This window comes from Malaclemys terrapin, chromosome 14 (genome assembly GCF_027887155.1).
Source record: "Malaclemys terrapin pileata isolate rMalTer1 chromosome 14, rMalTer1.hap1, whole genome shotgun sequence".
NCBI classification, from domain to species: Eukaryota; Metazoa; Chordata; order Testudines; family Emydidae; genus Malaclemys; species Malaclemys terrapin.
The window spans coordinates 38,154,918-38,175,901 of NC_071518.1; the positions used below are offsets into that span (position 1 = coordinate 38,154,918).

The following is a 20,984-nucleotide window of genomic DNA, read 5'->3' on the forward strand; positions in this document are numbered from 1 at the left end:
CTATCGTTTTTCTAAATCATCAGTGGATGATGCATTATTGTAACTGTGACTGATTTGTATAACAACTTGTAGTAGAGTTTCATTATTAATTATTCAAATAAAGAAAGCAGCTTTCAGTGGCTGTGCATAAAATACTTCTCAGGTCCCCCCAAAGGACACATCTTGGGGACTTGGACTGTTGTGAAGTAGCTGGGACGTGTCACTCCTCCAGCCTGACCCTTTATGCTTGAGCAAATATGCTGACATATAAGAACATAAGAAGGGCCGTATAGGGTCAGACCAAAGGTCTATCAAGCCCAGTATCCTGTCTACTGACAGTGGTCAATGCCAGGTGCATCAGAGGGAATGAACAGAACAGGGCAATTATCAAAGTGATTTATCTCCTGTCATCCAGTCCCAGCATCTGGCAGTTAGAGGTTTAGGGACAGCCAGAGCACAGGGTTGCATCTCTGACCAGTTGCCATTGATAGACCTATGAACTTACCTAATTCTTGTTCGAACCCAGTTAGTTTTGGCCTTCACAACATCCCCTGGCAGGAGTGCTACAGGTTTACTGTGCTTTGTTTGAAGAAGTACTAATGTTTTGTTTGTCACACACTGGCCCACTTCCCATTTCTAGAGAATGGAGTTATGACTAGCATTATATGACAAAATACTTTTGGGTCACCTCAAGGGACACATCCTTGTGACCATTATGAATAGATGAGGATATGCCATGCTCGGAGCCACAGCTTCATTTCTTGGCCAAAAATTTTCTGCCAAATAGTGTATTCCCATTTTTTTTTGTTAGTAAACATACAATATGCATATAAATAAAAACAAAACAAACAACCCAAAAGCAATAATCAACCAATTTGTTGCAAATCTGTCTGAAATGTTTTCATAGGAATATATGAACAGTTGAAAATTACAAAGTCTATATTAATCGTATTTGTTAGACAAATTAAGAACAGGGGAAATGGCTACATTTAATCAAAATTCATTTAATTGTGTAAAATATAAAAATATTTCTTTTGATGTCTCTTGTTTGTTTCCCCATCTAAAATATGAAAAAACCACATGGGTACAGTTGGTTCCCAAGTAATCAAGTTTATTAATTATATAAAACATACAAGGCCTACCTTAATACTGCTCTGACTGGTCTCTGATGGCGTTCTATACTGTAGAAACAGTGAATGTCACTGGAAGGGTCACAAACTATTTAAAGGATATGACCCTTTTATACAATTAGTTGAACCAGTCTTTAGACTTGTTGTGAGCAGGGCCGCTGCAAGGAATTTTTGCGCCCTAGGCAAAACTTCTACCTTGCGCCCCCCCAGCCCTGTGGCAGCTCCCCCCTCACCCTGAGGTGCTCCCCCCACGGGGAGCCGTGCAACAGGTCCCCACCCCAGCTCACCTCTGCTCTGCCTTGAGCACGCCGCCCCCGCTCTCATTCTCCTCCCCTCCCAGGCTTGCAGCACCAAACAGCTGATTGGCGCTGGAAGTCTGGGAGGCGGGAGAAGTGGAGTGGCAACCGCGTGCTCGGGGAGGGGGCGTAGGAACCCTGTAAAAAAAATTGGGGGCACCACTTTTTGGCACCTCCAAATCTTGGTGCCCTAGGCAACCTCCTAGTTTTCCTAAATGGTAGCACCGGCCCTGGTTGTGAGACTCATACAGCAGCAGAGTGACTTGCCTTTTCAAGGAATTTGGAGAACATGTCATCTGTGGCAGGAATATCTTCACTTTCTTTCCTGTTTTTAATTCCAAAATTCTATCATAGATTTGCCAACTGTGTTCCAAGTTTGTGGAAACATACAAAACGGTACCCCCTTTGCTTTAATGTTTATGCAGATAACTTTGTCCTCTATTGAACTAATTAGTATTTGAAACAATAATGCTGCATTCAAATTACATAGGAAAGAGTGACAGATAAAGGGTTTTTCTGGAATATGGGCATTTCATTGTCTTATTATTCAGTGACTAGCATTTGAAAAGATGCAATTCAGTATTTTGATATAACAACCAAAGTGTATCTTGTTTTCTTTCAACGTACCTGTTATCATGCACAGAAATCTCTCATGAAAATAATCGAGGGTCAGCTTTTTGACTTTTTCTGAAGTCAGACAACTGCAAGTGTAGTAAGTGAGATGCATGGTTCACTGTTCATTAAATCATAATTACTCAATTGACCACTCATTCTACTTGTTCACTTTGTAATGTAATTGTAAAATAAGAAATTGTAAAAGAAAAGAGTTGTAGTTTTTGTTATAACTGTTTGAGCAATTTTTGCGGTTATTGTTAGTTCTGATTACTGGTGACATACAGTACTTTAAGAATGTGTATGTGCCTGTGTGTGCATGCATGCAACTATAAGCATTCTTAATTACTTGTATTAAGACCCTTTATTTCTTCATGAATTCCTGCATAATTTGGTGCTGTCTGCCTTTCCAAAAGGAAGCTTTTATGATCTGTAATACAGATGCTACCAAGTCCTACACCAAACATCCACAGGGAGGGAAAAAACTTTGGTAAAAGTGTTTGTGTAGAAGGATTGGTGAAAGGTTTTCATGATTCATAGAATTTAAGGACAGCAGGAACCGTTAGGTGATCTAGTCAAACCTGTCTCACAGCCCATAGAATTTCATAGATTTGCAGATTCCAAGGCCAGAAGGGCCCATAGTGATAATCTACTCTGATCCATATAACACACAGAAGTTCTCCCTAAAATCCCTAGAGCATATCTTTTAGAAAACATCCAATTTTGATTTATACATTTTCAGTGATGGAGAATCCACCACAACCTCTGGTAAATTGTTCCAATGGTTAATTTCCCTTACTATCAAACATTTACATCTTATTTCCAATCTGAATTTGCCTAGCTTCAACTTCCAGCCATTAGATTATATTAGACCTTTCTCTGCTAGATTGAAGAGCTAATTGTTAAATATTTGTTCCCTATGTAGTGTGACAAAGTTCCTTCTCTATCTTGGTAGGTCCTGCACTTATTAGCAGATTTTCTTGCCTCAGAGATTCTGCATGTGGGTTGGGGAACAGCCCAGAGATCTTCCCCTCTGGAAGAACCCACAGTCCAGGTCAAGTGGGAGGTTTGGGGGGAACCCAGGCCCACCCTCTACTCCAGGTTCCAGCCCAGGGTCCTGTGGACTGCAGCTGTCTATAGTGCCTCCTGTAACAGCTGTAGGACAGCTACAACTCCCTGGGCTACTGCCCCATAGCCTCCTCCAAACGCCTTCCTTATTCTCACGACAGGACCTTCCTCCTGGTGTCTGATAACACTTGTGCTCTTCAGTCCTCCAGCAGCACTCCACTCCTTGCACCCAGCTCCTCACACCACAATCTGACATGAGCTTTTTTTAAAACCCAGGTGCCCTGATTAGCCTGCCTTAATTGATTCTAGCAGCTTCTTCTTAATTGGCTCCAGGTGTCCTAATTAGCCTGCCTGCCTTAACTGGTTCTAGCAGGTTCCTGATTACTGTAGTGCAGCCCCTGCTCTGGTCACTCAGGGAACAGAAAACTACTCATCCAGTGACCAGTATATTTGCCCTCTACCAGACTCTTGTACCCCACTGGTCTGGGTCTGTCACAGTAGGTACTTGTAGACTGTGATCAAGTTATCCCTTAACTTTCTCTTTGTTAAGCTAAATAGATTGAGCTCCTTGAGTCTCACTATAAAGCATGTTTTCTAATCCTTTAATCATTCTCAGGGCTCTGAACACTCTCCAATTTATCAACATTGTTCTTGCATTGTGTACACTAGAACTGGACACAACATTCCAGCAGTGCTAAATACAGAAGTAAAATAACCTGTCTTCTCCTTGAGATTTTTCTGTCTGTGCAGTCCAGGATCACATTAGCCTTTAGGCCATTGTGTCACATTGGGAATTTATGTTGAGCAGATTATCCACCATGACCCCCAAATGTTTTTCAAAGTTACTGCTTCCAAGGATAGAGTCTCCCATCTTGTAAATATGACCTACGTTTTTTGTTCCTAGATTTAATATGGCTAAATGTATAAAATGCATATTGTTTGCTTGTGCCCTGTTTTCCAAGCGATGCAGATCACTCTGAATCAGTGACCTCTTCTCTTCTTTATTTACTGCTCCCCCAATTTTTGTGTCATCTGAAGACTTTATCAGTGATGATTCTACGTGTTCTTCCAGGTCATTGATTAAAATGTTAAATAGCGTAGGGCCAAGAACCAATCCCTGCTGGACCCCATTGGATACAGACTCACTTGATGACAATTCCTAGTTTACAATTACATTTTGAGACCTGCCAGGTTTTAATCCATTTAATGTATGCCGTGTTAATTTTATATCATTCTAATTTTTTAATCACAATGTCACGTGGCACCAAGTCAAATGCTGCTTCTAGGTATAAGGAGAAGCAGACGAGGCAGCAGTGCCAAGCTGCTAGTGATGTAGGGGGCTCAATTCCCCTTTTCAAGTGTGGCTCTCTCAGCAGAGCTGCTAGCGTGCCTAAAACTGTAGGAACCCTTGAAGTGAGATCAGGAGTTGTATGTGAATGTGGAAGTGGAAGTGATGCTAATGGGCTAGGAAAGGATCTTGAGGATATGCAGAACTTGTTTCTGTCCCTGTTATTGAGCCAAGGTCGAAGTTCTTAGGTAGCTGCAGAGTGAGTGTAGACCCTGCCTTTCTTAGTCAACTGTTACTGTCCTCCAGCAGCTATTCCACAATGTCCCATACTGACCACTCTGGTCATCATTGTGAGCTCCACTGCCCAGGGGTCACATAGACCGGAAGCCCAACTTCCCCATTAAATCCCAGTGAAGTTTTGAAATTCCTTTTCCTGAATGCCCAGCTTCAGGAGCACACTAAGCAGCTCTCCATTGTTGAGTGCAACTTCCCAGCTGACCATGCCGGCTACACAATCCAGACTGGCTCCTGGCTGGAGTAGACTGCAGGTATTGGATCTCCGTGGCCTGTAGGGAAAAGAGGCTGTGCAGGCACAGCTCCAAATCAGCTGCAGAAACGTGGACATCTATGAGCAGATTGCTCAGGGGATGCAGGACAAGGGCTACAACAGGGACCAGCAGCAGTGCAGTGTGAAAGCCATGGAGCTGCAGCAGGTGTACCAGAAGGCCACGGAGGCCAACAATCGAACCAGTGATGAGCCACAAGACCTGTCATTTTTAGAAAGAGCTACATGCCATATTCAGCAGAGACACCACCCCACTCCCAAGAGCACCATGGATATCTCTGAGAAGCCCGAGTCACAGGCCCCTGCTGTGAACAGCGAGGAGGAGGAGGAGGGACAGCTGACTGGGGGATCCAGCTGGCCAACGAGCCTAGACCTGTTTTTGACTCCACCACAGTCCAGCCAGTCCCACCAGTTAAGCACTAGCAAGCCCAATGCAGGGGAAGGAACTTCAAGTAAGTGTGTAGTATAATTTAAAATTACAGGGATGGCACTCCCAAAGTAGCAGGACACATCTTTTGACTTATCATTAATTTATTCTTGCTAGAAGAGGTAGTGGTACATCCAAGAGAGGTAGACTTGATATCTACTTTTCATTCCCCTCTAGAATTATGAGAGGGGCGGGGTATGCAGAGCAGTTTTTGTACAGGGTTGTCTCGGGAATCCTCTAGAGAGATCTCTGTGAAACTTCCATGGAGGTACTCTGCAATCCTCTGCCAAAGATTTCTAGGGAGGGCTGCCTTATTTCTTCCTCCACAGTAGGACACTTTCCCACGCTATTCAGCAATAACTTCAGCAGGCATCATTGCAGTACATAGTCTAGCGGCATATGTTATGGCCTAGATGGCCTCAGGATGCCAGCAGCAGCTGTGCTCTTTCTGCTTTTGTTAGAAGTGAGATATGAGCTGAAATCACCACTGCTTGTGCAATACGGTGCCAGTATTCAGTGCTGTTGCCCTATACTACTAGAATCATGCAAACAAGCAATTCCCTCTGTGATAGACCCAGACCAGTTGGGAATAGCAGAGTAGCAGAAGGGAGATATACTGGCCACTGGATAAGTAGTTTTCTGTTCCCTGAGTGACCAGAGCAGGGGCTGCGCCAGGCTAATAGACCACCTGACTCCAGTTAACCTGCTAAGAGTCAGGTGAGGCAGTGAAACACCTGACTCTAATTAAGGCCCCTCTGATGCTATAAAAGGGCTCACTCCCCCCTCCCCCCCCAACCCAGGGAGCTAGAGGAGAGGAAGTGTGTGAGAGGAACTGGGAGCAAGAAGCTGAGAGTGAGTAGGCGTACTGCTGGAGGATGGAGAAGTACAAGCATTATCAGACATCAGGAGGAAGGTCCAGTGGAGAGGATAAAGAAGGTGTTGGGAGGAGGCCATGGGGAAGTAGCCCAGGGAGTTGTAGCTGTCATGCAATTGTACCAGGAGGCACTCTAGACAGCTGCAGTCCACAGGTCCCTGGGCTGGAACCTGGAGTAGAGGGCGGGCCTGGGTTCCCCCCATACCTCCCAACTCCTGATCAAACACAGGAGGAATTGACCTGGACTATAGCTTCTACCAGAGGGGAAGGTCTCTGGACTGTTTCCTGACCCACAGGGTGAATCTGTGAAGCGAGCAAATCCGCCAATAAGTGCAGGACCCACCAAGGTAGAGGAGGAACTTTGTCACACCTCCTAATTTCCCCAACCCCTGGTGGGCCATACTCACCATGACTGGTGCTGTTATTGGCGCAGTGCACAAGCAATCCCAAGCAGAAGTGAGAATATAGTGCTTAAATCTTTAGGGGAGTGAGTTCAGCGTCTTAAGTTTCACTTTCCATAGTGAATACACTGAAAATGCTACCGCTGTGTGTTTTATCTGCAGCTGCTGTCATTGTGGCCTTCAGGGTCTCTCCCTCCACACTTACTGAACACCTGAGCCAGATAAGGAGGAGAAAGAAGAGGACTCAGGATGACATGTTCTGGGAGATCCTGCAAGCCAGTTCTGCAGCGGACAGTGAGCACAGGGCTGGTAGGATGAACATTGCGGACAGCTTGGAGAAGAAGTGAGGTTTTTACTCCCGAAAGCTTATGCCCAAATAAATCTGTTAGTCTTTAAGGTGCCACCAGACTCCTTGTTGTTTGTGTAGATACAGACTAACACGGCTACCCCCTGATAGCTTGGAGAAGGATAGAGTGGAGAGGAGAAAGGTGAAAGAAAATGAAAGGGAGATGGACCAGGATATAATAGGGATTCTGAGGTAGCAAACAGATGCTGCAGACCCATTGAGAACTCCCTATGTCTCTCCTCAACATTCCATGTGGCATCAGGGGTCGCTGCATTACCCCTACCACTCTATCCTGGGAGACATTAAAGACAATCACAGTGTCACATATGCAGACTTGTGAAAGCCACAGGTGGTTTATGTGTAGCTGAAAGGGACATGAATGTTCTTTCCCCTTCATAAGTTCTGTTCTCTTAATTTATTAAGTTTTATTAATTTTTTAAAATGTATTTGTTTTTAAATGATGTCTTTTTTTTATTTTGCAAAGGTTTGGTTACAGAATAAAATTCTATTATTTAGAACACAGTTTCTTTATTTGTTCACAACATATGCTGGCTGGTATTCAGCAGTTCTGAAAGCAGCCAATTACCTGTTACTGCACAGAGTCACACAACGCATAAGATCATTCACAAACAAAATTAACAGGTGCATTGACAATATTATATCCCCCTATATACAGCAATCACCACACAATTCATACCAGGCTGCAAAAGAGCAGGGCCAGATAGAGCCCACTATGGCAAAACACACACAACTCTGGGTTACTATTACAATGGTCTGAACCGTATAGCTCCACATAGAGCTCTTCCAATAGCCCTTGTACCTGGCTGTTCAACTTCAGCAGAGAGCTGCTCCACCTCCACCTCGGTGGAAACTTCCCCCCCTTAGCTGCACAGAGAGCACGCAGGACACAGCAGGCAGCTATAACCATTGGGATATTTTTCTCACTGAGGTCAATTTTGTGAGTAAATAATGCCAACATCCCTTCAAACAACCAAAGGCACATTTGACTGTCATTCTTCACCCGCTGAGCCAGTAGCTGAAGTGTTCCTTGGTGCTGTTGAGGTGGGGGGTGAATGGCTTCATGAGCTGGGGAAGCAAGGGGTAAGGCTGGGTTGCCTAGGATCACTACTGGCATTTCAACATTGCCAGTGGTAATCTGCCGGTCAGTATAAAGCAGCCGGAGTTAGTATATCGCTTGTGCACATGCATACTTGACTCCTTGCAGTGGCGCTCCGTGTACTCAGCAGGAGTGCTTGTGTTGATGCACAGTGCGTTGCACCATGGGTAGGTATCCCAGTGTGCAACCTAAACCTACCACCGTCCAGCACACTGTCTTTTGGGAAGTTTTGGCAATGCATGGGGGGGAGGTGTAAAAATGAGTTGCGCAGGGGTGACTAGGAGAAAGGGGTAATTTCCCAGTGTGCAACTTGTCTCCATCCCATAATATCACCTATATCCCATCATTTTCACACCTTTTTAAAAAATCCCACGAATCCACGTGGCTCACCTTGCTGTCCACCATCTCTGACAGAAGCACGGAGCCTGCCCAGTTCTGCACTATTGTCATGAATGTTGAAGTAGAGGACGTATAATCTTGCTGAGCCTCAAGAAGAACTGAATCAGCAGGGAACATGACAATTTCCTGGAGGGTAAATTGCTGTGTGACATAGCAGGAACCAATTCAAGGCTGTTGATGGCATTCCCGGAGCAGCTGCAGATAGTGGAGTGCTGCTTCTGGGCCTGAAAAATGAGCATTGGTTGGTGGGATCGCTTCATAATGCAGGCTTGCGATGATGAGCAGTAGCTGCAGAAATTTTGGCTGCACAGAGTCACGTTCCTGGATCTGTGTGTTGAGCTCGTCCCTGCCCTCCAGCACAGGGACACCAGAATGAGAGCTGCACTCAATGGAGAAGCAAGTGGTGATCGGACTGTGAAAACTTGCAATACTGGATTGCGACCGGTCAGTGGGAAATCATTTTGGAGTTAGAAAATCGATTGTAGTGGCTGTTGTCATGCCAGGGTGCAGAGCCATTAATTGCCTCCTGATACACAGGAATGTGAATCTCAGCAAAGTGCAGGACATAGTGGATGGATTTGCAGCAATGAAGTTCCCGAACTGCGTGGGGCAATAGATTGCTCGCATAGCCCCATTCTGGCACCAGACCACGTTGCCACAAGATACATCAACAGAAAGGGCTCCTTTTCTATGGTTATGCAAATGTTGGTGAATCACCAGGGACGCTTCACCGATACCAGTGTGGGCTGGTCAGGGAAGTTGCATGACGCTCGCATGTTTAAGAACACAGGACTGTTCAGAAAGCTGCAAGCAGGGATAGTTTTTCCCAACCTTCACATTACCAGTGGCAATGATAACATGCCAATAGTGTTCCTGGATGACCCAGCCTACCCCTTGCTCCTCTGGCTTCTGAAGCCATACACCGGCCATCTTGATCACACCAAAGAAAGATTCAACTACTGGCTCAGCAGGGGCAGAATGACAGTTGAATGAGCTTTTAGTAGATTGAAGGGACGTTTGCATTGTTTACTCACAGACTGGATCTCAGTGAAAGAAACATCCCAATGGTTATAGTTGCCTGCTATGTCCTGCATAATACCTGTGAAGCAAAGGGAGAAAGGTTGCTGCAGTGGTGGAGGGCGGACGTGGCATGTCTGCTGAGTTTGAACAGCAATACAACTCGTGGACCTGGTTGTACGCACGCAGGTCGGGCCTGGTGGTTGGAATGGGAGTCGGGCCTAGTGATCGGAGTCCAAATGCCAGAGCCAAGGGTCGAGAGACCGTCTGAGTCAGGAGTCAAAGCAGAGGGTCAGAACTGGATTACCAGGAATCAGGGAAGGCAGGAGGAGGGATGGTTCTGAGGCAGGAGCAAGGCGGGAACAAGATGGTGCACGGCAGAATGTGAGTTGGAGCATGGACGAGCAAAGCAGGAGCAATGCTTGGAGAGACGAGCACAGGAAAGCAGAGCGTCAGTGGACGTGTGCTTTGAGCAGCCAATGAGCTGCCAGTCTGCTGGCTTCCTCAGCCAATCAGGCAGGGTGGACCATCAAGCAATCTGGCTGGCTCGTTAGGGCATCAGAAGTACTGAGCAGGTGCAACTGAGGGCCTTCTGACAGCTCTACTGCTCAGGGAGACTTTAACAGTGAGTCACAGTAATGCGTTGTGGTGTAGAGTTCTCTCCCTGGCCAGTTACAAATTGTGTGGTGCTTGGTGTCTATCTATGACTATAACAGTGTCAGTGCAGCTATTAATGTGGTGGTGCTTGCTCTACACTTAGGATTGTTCCACTGTGTTTCTCACTGAGCCAATGAGCTATCACACTGTGCAATACCAAGTAAGCAGGAGCATTCAGAACTGCTAAGCACTCCACCGCATATGTTGTGAACTAATAAAGATGAATTATTTTCCAAATAATAGAACGTTATTCAGTACCAAAACCAATGCAAAGAAAAATCCATGCAATTTAAAATCGGATACATTAAAAACTTTATAGATTACTGGCATGGAACTTAACAAGGGGAAAGAACATTCTGTCCATACTAGCTACACATACAGCTACTGTGGCTGTCACAAATCACCGTATGTGAAGCTGTGGTTGTCCTTAATGTCTCCTGCGTGATAGGTGTAGGTCTGCAGCCCCTGATGCCATGTGACATGTTGCGGGGGGGGAGAGGGGGGGAGGGGAATGGAGGTGCTGCAATGGAAATCTCTATGGATTGCAAAGGGAGGCGAGCCAGTGATTGATGAACCTGTAGGTGCACAAGAGTCTGCAGGATCTGTGTTTGCTGGTGGAGGTAACCCATTATGTCCTGGTGCATCTTCCTCTCTGGCTCCTGGGTCTTTCTTTTGTCTGCTTTTTCTTTCTCCATACAGTCTGCTGCAGTATTCATCCTCCAGGCTCTCTGTTCACAGTCTGATACAGCACTGGCTTGCAGGGTCTCACTGAACATGTCATCCTGAGTCCTTTCCTTTCTCCTCTTTATCTGGTTCAGGTGTTCCACAGGTGTGGAGGGGGAATGCCTCCAAGGCCGCAACCCACAGAGGTATCATTGTCAATAGAGTCACTACGGAAAGTGAAAGTTAATATTCAGAACGCCCTTCCCTGGCTCCCCTAAAGTTTTAAACAAGACATACTTATTGACACTTCTGCTTTGCAGTGCTTCTGTGCGGCGCCACTCACAGCACCAGCCATGATGACTATGGTCCTCCAGGTGTGAGGGAAATGAGGAGGGAATTGCTTGGTTGTATGAAACTGAGTATAGGGCAATGACACTGAATACTTGCACTATTTTCCACAGGGGGTGGTGATTTTAGCTGCTATCTCATGCCTGAGGGTAACAAACACACAGAAAGCACAGCTGCTGCTGGTGTCCCAAAGCTGCCTGGGCCTGTAGGCCACTAGCCTGTATACTGCAATGGTGCCTGCAGTTATTGATGACTGGCATGGGAAGGTGTCCTACCATTGAGGGAAGAAATAAGGCAGCCATCCCTAGACACTGTCAGGAGAGGATTGCAGAGAATCTCCAGGGAAGTTTCATTGAGATCTCTCTGGAGGATTCAAGGGACATCCCTATGTACATAAACAAACTACACTGCATGGTCCTCGTTGCCTAACTCAACAGGGGAATGAAAAGCAGAGAACAACTCCACCTCTCTGTTGTACCACTACCTCTTCTAGTATGAGTAAATTAATGAAAGCTCGATTACTGTGTCCTGTTAAATTGGGGCACAAAACAATTAAACACTTACCTGGGATTCCTTCCCTTGCATCGGGCTCACCCATGCCTGACTGCAGTGGAGTCTCAAACAGGTCCTGGCTCACAGCATACTGGTCTCCCCCAGCCGCATATCCTCCTCCTCCTCATTCACCTCCTCATTCTTGCAGTTCATGCCAGGGGCTTGTGGCTCGGACATCTCAGAAGTATCCCCAGAGGTGTGTGCGGTAGTGGTGGGATCTCTGCCAAGTATGGCATGCAGCTCTTTGTAAAAGGGCAGGTATGCGGATTGGCACTGGATCAACTGTTGGCCTCACAGACCTTCTGATATGCCAGCCGAAGTTCCTGCGCTTTCACACAGCACTGCTGCTGATCCCTGTCGTGTCCCTGCATCTGCATTCCCCCATGCGATCTGCTCATAGATATCCTTGTTTCTGTAGCTGGGCAGTAGTTCTGCCTGCACAGTCTCTACTCCCCACAGGCCCAGGAGATCCAATATCTCCTGTCTACTTCAAGCCGGAGCGTGTAGCCATTATGGTCAGCTGGGCAGTTGCATACAGCAATGGAGAACTGCTAGGTGTGCTCACCAAGCAGGGCAATCAGGAAAAAGGCATTTAAAAATATGCAGGTCTTTAAAGGGGGTGGGGGGCATTCCAGTCTCTGTGACCCCTGTGCAGTGGAGTTCACAGTTGTGACCAGAACAGTCAGTCGGGCATTGTGGGACACCTGTGGAGGACTGTTGGGGTCAACATGGGTAATGCATTGTCTACAACAGGGGTGGGCAAACTTTTTGGGCCGAGGGCCACATCTGGGTGGGGAAATTGTAGGCAGGGCCGGGGCAGGGGGTTGGGGTGCAGGAGGGAGTGCAGGGTGTGGGAGGGGGTGTGGTGTGCAGGAAGGGGCTCAGGGCAAGGGATTAGGGCAGAGGAGGGGTGCGGGGTATATGAGGGGGTTAAGGCAGGGGGTTGGGGTGCAGGAGGGGTGTGGACTGCAGGAGGGGGCTTAGGGCAGGGGGTTGGGGTGCAGGAGAGGTGAGGGGTGTGGCAGGGAGCTCAGGGCAGGGGGTTGGGGTGCACAGGGGTGTGGGGTGCGGCAGGGGGCTCAGGGCAAGGGGTTGGGGTGCAGCAGGGATGCGAGGTGCAGGCAGGGGGCTTAGGGCAGGGAGTTGGGGGGTGGGGTGCAGGAGGGGTTCAGACTCCGGCCCGGCACTGCTTACCTAAAGTAGCTCCGGGGTGGTAGTGGCGTGCACCGGGGCCAGGGCTGGCTCCCTGCACGCCTGCCCTGGCCCCACGCCGTGCCGTGGAAGCACTGCTGCCCCTGGAGGGGGGGGGGGAAGGGCTCCGTGTGCGCTGCCCTTGCCGCGCCTCCAGGTACCTCCCCCAAAGCTCCCATTGGCCGCAGTTCCCCGTTCCTGGTCAGTCGGAGTTGCGCGGTGCAGTGCCTGGAGGCAAGGGCAACGCACGGAGCCCTCTGCCCCCCTGCCCGAGGGATGTGGTGCTGGCTGGTTCTGAGAGAGACGCGGGGCCCATAGAGGGCAATCCCGTGGGCTGCATCCAAAGCCCTGAGGGGTCGGATCCGGCCCGCGGGCTGTAGTTTGCCCACCCCTGGTCTACACTCGCACTGCATCGGCCTCAGTATTTCAACCATGGCTCAGTGCCGCTTGGGGAGGTGGTGTTACTGCGTTGCTGTAACAGGGCATTTGCATCGGTGGGAGACAAATGTAAGTGTAGACACAGGCACAGCTAGGTCAGTGCAAGGCGGCTTACGTCGACCTAACTGGGTATTGTAGACCCGGCCTAACTTTCCTGTGATAGCTTTAGAAACCTGTAACAAGCTGTTTGATGGGAAACGAAGGCAGATTTCACTTTGTTGCAGGAGGTATTATTATTTGGTGTTGACTAGACCATGGAATTGTGGCAACCACTATGGTATGGGGCAAAGGAAGCAGTAATGACCAAGAGGAAAAAATTAAATCTTTGAACAGTTCGATTATTTGGTTTGAGTGAATGGTGAGGGAGGAAAGCAGATTCTTGTTTTCTCTGAACTGGTTGGCCTGTCTCCCATACAAGCTAAGAATCTGATCAGCGTTTGATTCATATTCAGCTCATTCACAAGTAGGGCAGGGAAATAAATCAGAATGAAGGGAGAGGTGTTTGATAACATAATTATTTTATATACAAAAGTGTGATGTTTTAAAACTTAATAATATTAGTAAAAAGTAATAAACAATTATAAAGTCTAACAAAGCCATCTTTGATTGGTGGGGAGAAGGTCTCATCCTCACAGAACTCTCTAGGTTTGAGAGCTCCAGCTACAAAGAGAATGGACCCAGATCAGGGCTCCGTTACAGTAACATTTTCCAGTACACTGATAATGTTTGCAGATGACACAAAAATTGGGGGAGTGGAAAATAATGAAGAGGACAGGTCACTGACTCAAAGCGATGTGGATTGCTTGGTAAGCTGGGTGCAAGCAAACAATTTGCGTTTTAATACAGCTAAATGTAAATTTATACATCTGGAGACATACAATGTTGGCCATGTTTACCGGGTGGGGGACTTGATCCTGAGAAACAGTGACTCTGAAAAAGATTTGGAGATGGTGGTGGATAATGAGCTACCAGTGCTGTGGCCAAAAGATCTAATGCAATTTTTGGATACATAAAGAGGGGCATCTTGAGTAGGAGTAGAGAGATTATTTTACCTTTGGATTTGGCAATGGTGTGATCACTGCTGGAATCCCGTGTCCAGTTCTGGTGTCCACAATTCAAGAAGGGTGGTGGTAACTTGTAAAGGGTTCAGAGAAGAGCCATGAGAATGGTTAAAGGATTAGAAAACATGCCTTATAGTGATAGATCCAAAGAGCTCAAGCTATTTAGCTCAACAAAGAGAAGGTTAAGGGATAACTTGATTACAATCTATTAGTATCTACATGGGGAACAAATATTTAATAATATGCTCTTCAATCTAGTAGAGAAAGGTATAACATGATCCAATGGCTAGAAGCTGAAGTTAAACAAATTCAGACTGGAAATAAGGTGTGAATTTGTAGTTAATCATTGGAACAATCCACCAAGGATTGTTGTTGATTTTCCATTACTGACCATTCTTAAATCAAGATTGGATATTTTTCTAAAGGGTCTGCTCTACAAATTTTTGGTGGGAAGTTCAATGGCCTGTTATTCAGGATGTCAGACTAGATGATCACAATAGATCCCTTCTGGCTTGGAATCTCTAGACATACCTTCTGAGAATGCCAAGTGTAGCGGAAAGGGATTTTCCTAAGGATTACCTTTTTGTTGTGTTTTCCTGCTCTCTGTAGATGAACATCTGCAACAAACCTCCTAATAAGACAGCTCCAGAAAAGGAGGGTGAAGCAACTGTTGAAGTCCAATCTCAGCACACCCGAAGGAATGGCTGGAGCTGGCCTCTACATCCCTTCCAGATTATTGCCTGGCTGTTATATCTCTTCTTTGCTCTGATTGGTTTTGGAATTCTTGTGCCTCTCTTGCCTCACCACTGGGTGCCTGCTGGATACATTGTATCCTTTCAACTGACAATTAATGTTATATCACAAACACAACTTCAACTATAATGGAACAATGATGGTATTTTTAAGTTTATCTAGGTACTGTAGATAGCCCTGGAGATTGAAATAATCTGTATGTCATCTCCTGCCTTGAGATAACTTGCTCTCCTCTAGTCTACATAAAACACTTTTGAGATTCTTTCTCTTCCACTACTTTAATTGTGTTATTAGCATTCTGCTCTATCCTTCCTAGCTGAGCTTTCTTCCAGGGATATCTGCATATTTCTCGTGTTATGAACTGCTGTCCCATGTTTGCATTGATATTTGTTTGCATTGGATTGCAAGCCCATCAGAGACAAACCTCATCCCTTTTGTCGTCTGAATAGTGCTACATAAATTTGTGGGATTCTGTAAAATCAGAGAGTCTCAAATTCTGGCATAAGGAGTATTTATTGGTGAGTTGCAGAAAGATGGCTAGTTATATGGTGTTGGCTTTTCTTGTTTCCAATTGCTAAATCATGTTAAGATAGCTACAAATGCATTCATTTCCTAATATTACTTTTCCATGCAATAATTGCTATAGTTGCCCAAAGGATGTTATACGATTATTAATGGGAGGGGAGTTAGTCTATTCAAATGTGAATGTTGAGGGAGCAGAAAGATCAGGTGGATGAGGTAATATCTTTTATTTGACCACCATCTGTTGGTGAGAGAGACAAGCTTTTGAGCCATACAGAGCTCTTTTTCAGCTGTTCAAGAGCTCTGTGTGGTTCGACAGCTTGTCTCTCAAGCCAAGAGAAGTTGGTCCAATAAAAGATATTACCTCACCCTTGTCCCTCTAATATTCTGGGACCAACACATCTACCTCTACACTGCATATGGTGTTGGAGGAACAGTCTGTTAGGAGACAGTCTCTCTAAATTTGGCCCACACCCTGGAAAAAGTTTGGGAATCCCTGCTATAAATATTTATTCATGGAACAGATGCAGTAACAGTGACTATGAGTGACAGGGCTGGTTCTGCTGGATTAATAACCTTTCCTGTTTTCCATAATGAGAGTGTTCAGGAAGAGTTATTTGAATATTTTCTGTATTATGATGGAGCAGACACGAGTCCATATTTAAGGTTGCACCAGATAGATCAATATCTCTAGGTAAGCATGTGTCCTTGCATTCAAGTTCCATCATCTGCCCCATCTCTGCTATCCTGAAATATTTATTAACTTTGCCTGCTTAAGCCAAAACCAAAATGTAGACGTTTATGTGGTGTTCATATCATCAACTTATCCAGTCACTATTCAAAGATCTTTTGTGTTCAGACATCCTAAAATCAAAAGATTTCTATAAGAACTAATTTCTACCTTTTCTTCTATTTGTGAATCACCTCCTTGTTGAGACTTGAATCTAGGTCTTGCCAATTCTCTGTTTGAACATTTGGGTAAATGTTCTGTATATCATCTGTCCCTGAGAACAGCTTTCGTAGTAACAATAAAATCAGCCAGTGGATCAATGAGATCCAAGTTATAATACCTGAACTTGCTTATAAAGTGTTCTGTAAAGAAGGTAGTCTTATGCCCACATCTTTAGTTTGTGCTTAAGTTGTATCTCTTTTTCACCTGAACTGGTATTTTTTCCATAAACAGCATACTTTACCAGTGGAGCCTAGACTACATAGTCCTAATGTACAAATGGCCTTCTGTAGGACTAAAATTCTACTCACATATTTGTACGTGACAGAAAACCTAGAAGAAGATTCCAGGACTATCTTTGCTCAGAGATTCTCTAAGCAGATAAAATTTTGCATACAAATGTATGTGTTAAAGTTACCTGAGAATCTTGAAACACATTCCACCCACTAGGTTCAAAGCAGATTACACATTACGTCTGGGAAATGTCTATGCTGCAGAGACATATACAGTTGCTACCTTGAGGTCTTTTCTTGCAAGTTCTTTGGGTCAGGGATTGTCTTTTTGTTTTGTGTTTGTACAGCTCCCAGCACAATGGGCTCTGTTGTATTAATTTAGATGGAATATATGGGCCCAAAGAGTCAAAGGAGTTAACATAACCCAGTCACAGTCTGTGATGGTTCTTGGAGTACCCAGGACTGTGAGTCACCTTGTTACCTCCTTGCCTTCAGCATGTGGGAGTCTTGCTTGTGCTTAACTGGGTGTCAGCTCCCTGACACCACCAGCCTATTGGCTCATCTGGCTTTTTTCCAGCATGGAATAGGCAGCGATCTGCACACAATTCTCCACCCTGCAAACTTGGGTGCCTCACAATGCTTTCCTGTTGTAACTCCCATCTGGGCTGTTCACAAACCAGCCTTCCAGCATTCAAGTAACACCCTGAGTACCTGTGTGTAACTGCAGCCTGCCAGCACAGTCCAGCTGTACTTTGGCTTCCATCAGCCTTTGTTACCACATGCACGGTGACCCCCACACACTCCCAGTTCTGGATTTTCCCAAAAAACATGTGTTTAGCATTGTCCGGCTCTCCCTTGGACAGTCTGGGGATCAAGATACAACAGCTTCCCATCCAAATTGAGTTACCCACACAGTTCACAACACTAGATTAGTTTTGATTAAAGAATAAAACAAGTTTATTTAACTACAAAGATTTTAGGTTTTAAGTGAGTTCAAGTATTAGGGCATTAAAGTCAGAAATGGTTACTAGAAAAATAAAGATAAAACGCTTCCTAATACTAAACAAACCAGACTTGGTTTCAGGTGATGTTCTTACCAGAGATATTCAGTACATTGCTGACCAAACTCTCAGTCCAGAATCTGCTCCCAAGTCCAGTGGCTGTTTCTTTTGTTTTCATGGGTGAAAAGAGAGAGATGGACATGGAGACATAACTTGGGGTGTTTTTGCCCCTCACTTTTATAGTTTAGTCCTTTGAAATGCATTTTGCTAAGAGTGACCCCTAGATAAAGTTCTATCCAGTGGAGACCAAGGAGACATGGAGTCTGGTGGGGAAGAGGTGTTACGCTGTTTCTTTTCACCTATGTATGCTAAAATGCAAATCTGTTTGTTTCTTGTCTCCCCCCCTTCCATGCCAAAAAATGGCCATTTGATAGGTGATGGCCCATTAGCTTTGATGACACCTGGCTGGGGGCGTCAACTTGTCCTTTATCTTTGAGAAACAGGTTTACTCACTTCCCAGACTTGCCTGATAAACACACTTCAGCCATGGTTTCAGCTTATGTTCATAACTTTACATATAATGTTGCTACATACATTTCACCATGGTAATATTGACCAGCAAGTTAATAGTTTTCAAATGATACCTTACAAGTCATTTTTAAACAAAGACTATTACAATAGTGTGTTGGGTGTGACTACAGGGTGCATTCCATCATACTATCCAAGCATTGTGATCTGGGCTATGCCAGCCCTTACTTTGCCTTGCAGGTTAACAATAGGTGCACCCCAGTCCCCGAGACCCTGTGAAGAGTTCCCCCTGTAATGTTCAGTGCCTTAGTGACTGAACATTCACAGAAGTACCAGGTCTGCTCTCCCCCAAGGGGCAGCGTATGCACCAGCTTGTATGATTCAACTCAGGATCAGCATCTTGCTTAATATCACAGCACTGAGGTATATTTATAGTGAAAACTGCAAGTTTATTAGCAAAGATTGAAGTGAGAGTAACTAAGGAAATTGGAAACAAATGGTTATATATAAAACATAATCATAACACACTTTCTAGAGACTAAACTTAACTAACAAGCAACTCTCTTGTCTAAAGAAACTTACCTCATTCAAATTCTTTTATTCAGCATCTTCAGCCAAGATTGGCTGAGATCATGTTTTTGCAAATGTAAACACGCTGCCTCTTTACTTCCTGCAGGATAAGGGGATTTGTTATTTGCCTTCTTCTTATATCGCCAGAGTTCATTGTCTGTACTCAGACACAGTATAAACCCCAGTGGCTTCTCTTTCCTGTGTGCTCTTCCCTATTGACTTCCCATCTCTCTGATAACTTCATATGTAAATAGTTATCCATTGTGCTAACTTACAATGTTTTTAACAACATCATGTTCCCTTCCTCTTTAGCTAGAGAAAGTTTTTAGAAGGAATCCCTCTCTTGTCTGACTTTCGTTTGGGGAGAAAAGAGAAGAGGTTAGCTGAGATGGGCTGGAGCTGTTGTTATTGCCGTTGTTAAAGTCCACCCCGACAGAGAAACAGGTGAATCTTGTGTGTGACGGAAAACCTGTTTCTCCACCTCTGCCTTGATACAGACTTCAGGAACATATTTTCAGTGTACATACATAACTCCTTACATAGTATCTGTATGTACATATCACAAGAACATTAATTACCAATTAAAACTGGATCAATTCATGGAGGTTAAATCCGTTAATGGCTATTAGCCAGGATGGGTAAGGAATGGTGTTCCATTCCTACAATCAGTAATAACGTATCTAACTTTGCTGTACCCAACCAAAATAATAAAAAACTGTGTTTTTCTCCGACAGAGTGGGTATGTTCTGGTCTGTGGGGAGCTTGCTTCTGACAATGAGCTTGAAGGGGCTGGGATTGTTTGAAGGCTAGAAGTGGGGGATCAGGAAAGATTTATTTCAGGATGGGGTCCCCATTGAGTATGAGTTATAGTGGTTTGATGATACCTTGTATGGGTTCCGTTGAGGGGTGGTAGGTGATAACTAAGGCTGTGCAGTCGAAGGAGGTTTTATTTCTTTATTGAAATAGGTTTTCTTGGGTATTTGGGTGGCCTGTCCATGATGTGATCTACTTCTCTGGTGGAGTGTCCTTGTTTGGTGAAGGTGGTTTCGAGTGTGTTAAGACATATATCCCGGACTTTCTCCTCAGAACATTTTCTGTTATAATCCTGATATTAGTTCATTAAGAGTACCGTGACCAGATGTGATGAGTCTGCGTGTTAATGCACCAATCCACCTTGAATGGTCCCTTAGAATATGTGCTAACTACTTATGCTAAACAATCTGTTCCACCTTCTATTTAGTTGTGACGCTCGGAATATCTTTCCCAGACCCGAAGAAGAGCTCTGTGTAGCTTGAAAGCTTGTCTCTCTCACCAACAGAAGTTGGTCAAATAAGATATTACCTTACCCACCTTGTCTCTCTAATATCCTGGGACCAACATGGCTACAACAATACTGCATAAAATAATTTGCACACATTCTAGATCTGATGAAGAAGAGCAGTATTTATTTAATCAGCACTCACAATAACTCCCTCTCCATAATAAGACCCATCTCCTTTGAGAATTGGTACAGCCAGTACAGTAGTGGAGATCTGTATAGACAATAGCTGCAGAAAGGAAAGTTACTTTCTAGGAACTGTGGCTCTTCGAGTAGATTATCTGTATAGATCCAAACTTCCTCAATCTTTTGTAGTAATTCTGAAAAAGCAAAAGGAACTGGCGGCATCAGAGTCACAGTTCTTTTATTTAACTTCATTCTGAAAGTTTGGTTCTGTGAGGGAACATACATGTGGCCCTTGTGACAGGTTGGATCACAGAAACCCCCTTGGGGCTGCCAACTGATGTGCCAAGACTACTTCTGCCTCTACTTTCCCTGCCAGCTTGGGACTCAAGCACCCTGTCTTGTTGAGCCAGACATGCCAGTCTGCTCCAACACCGACCCAGAGTCTGAACCACCTGCCCCAAAACCGCAGATTTAACTGAAAGCAACTTAAGAAGTGTTCCTGTCTTTAACACTCAGATGCTCAACTCCCAATGGGGTCCAAACCCAAATAAATCT

At 45.1% G+C, this 20,984-nt stretch overlaps 1 protein-coding gene across 7 annotated transcripts in view; it reads left to right on the forward strand.

Annotated features, from left to right (window-relative positions):
- The window catches only part of ZDHHC1 (zinc finger DHHC-type containing 1), a 55,082-nt gene that overhangs the window by 546 nt on the left and 33,552 nt on the right, over positions 1 to 20,984 (forward strand). For 6 of the 7 annotated variants that reach the window (XM_054049101.1, XM_054049104.1, XM_054049106.1 and 3 more), the window contains exon 2: positions 15,039 to 15,257. In XM_054049101.1, the coding sequence (XP_053905076.1) occupies positions 15,039 to 15,257 (219 nt within the window). Of the gene's footprint in view, positions 1 to 2,048; positions 2,118 to 15,038; positions 15,258 to 20,984 lie in introns of all 7 variants that reach the window. The other variant, XM_054049103.1, reaches the window with a different exon arrangement.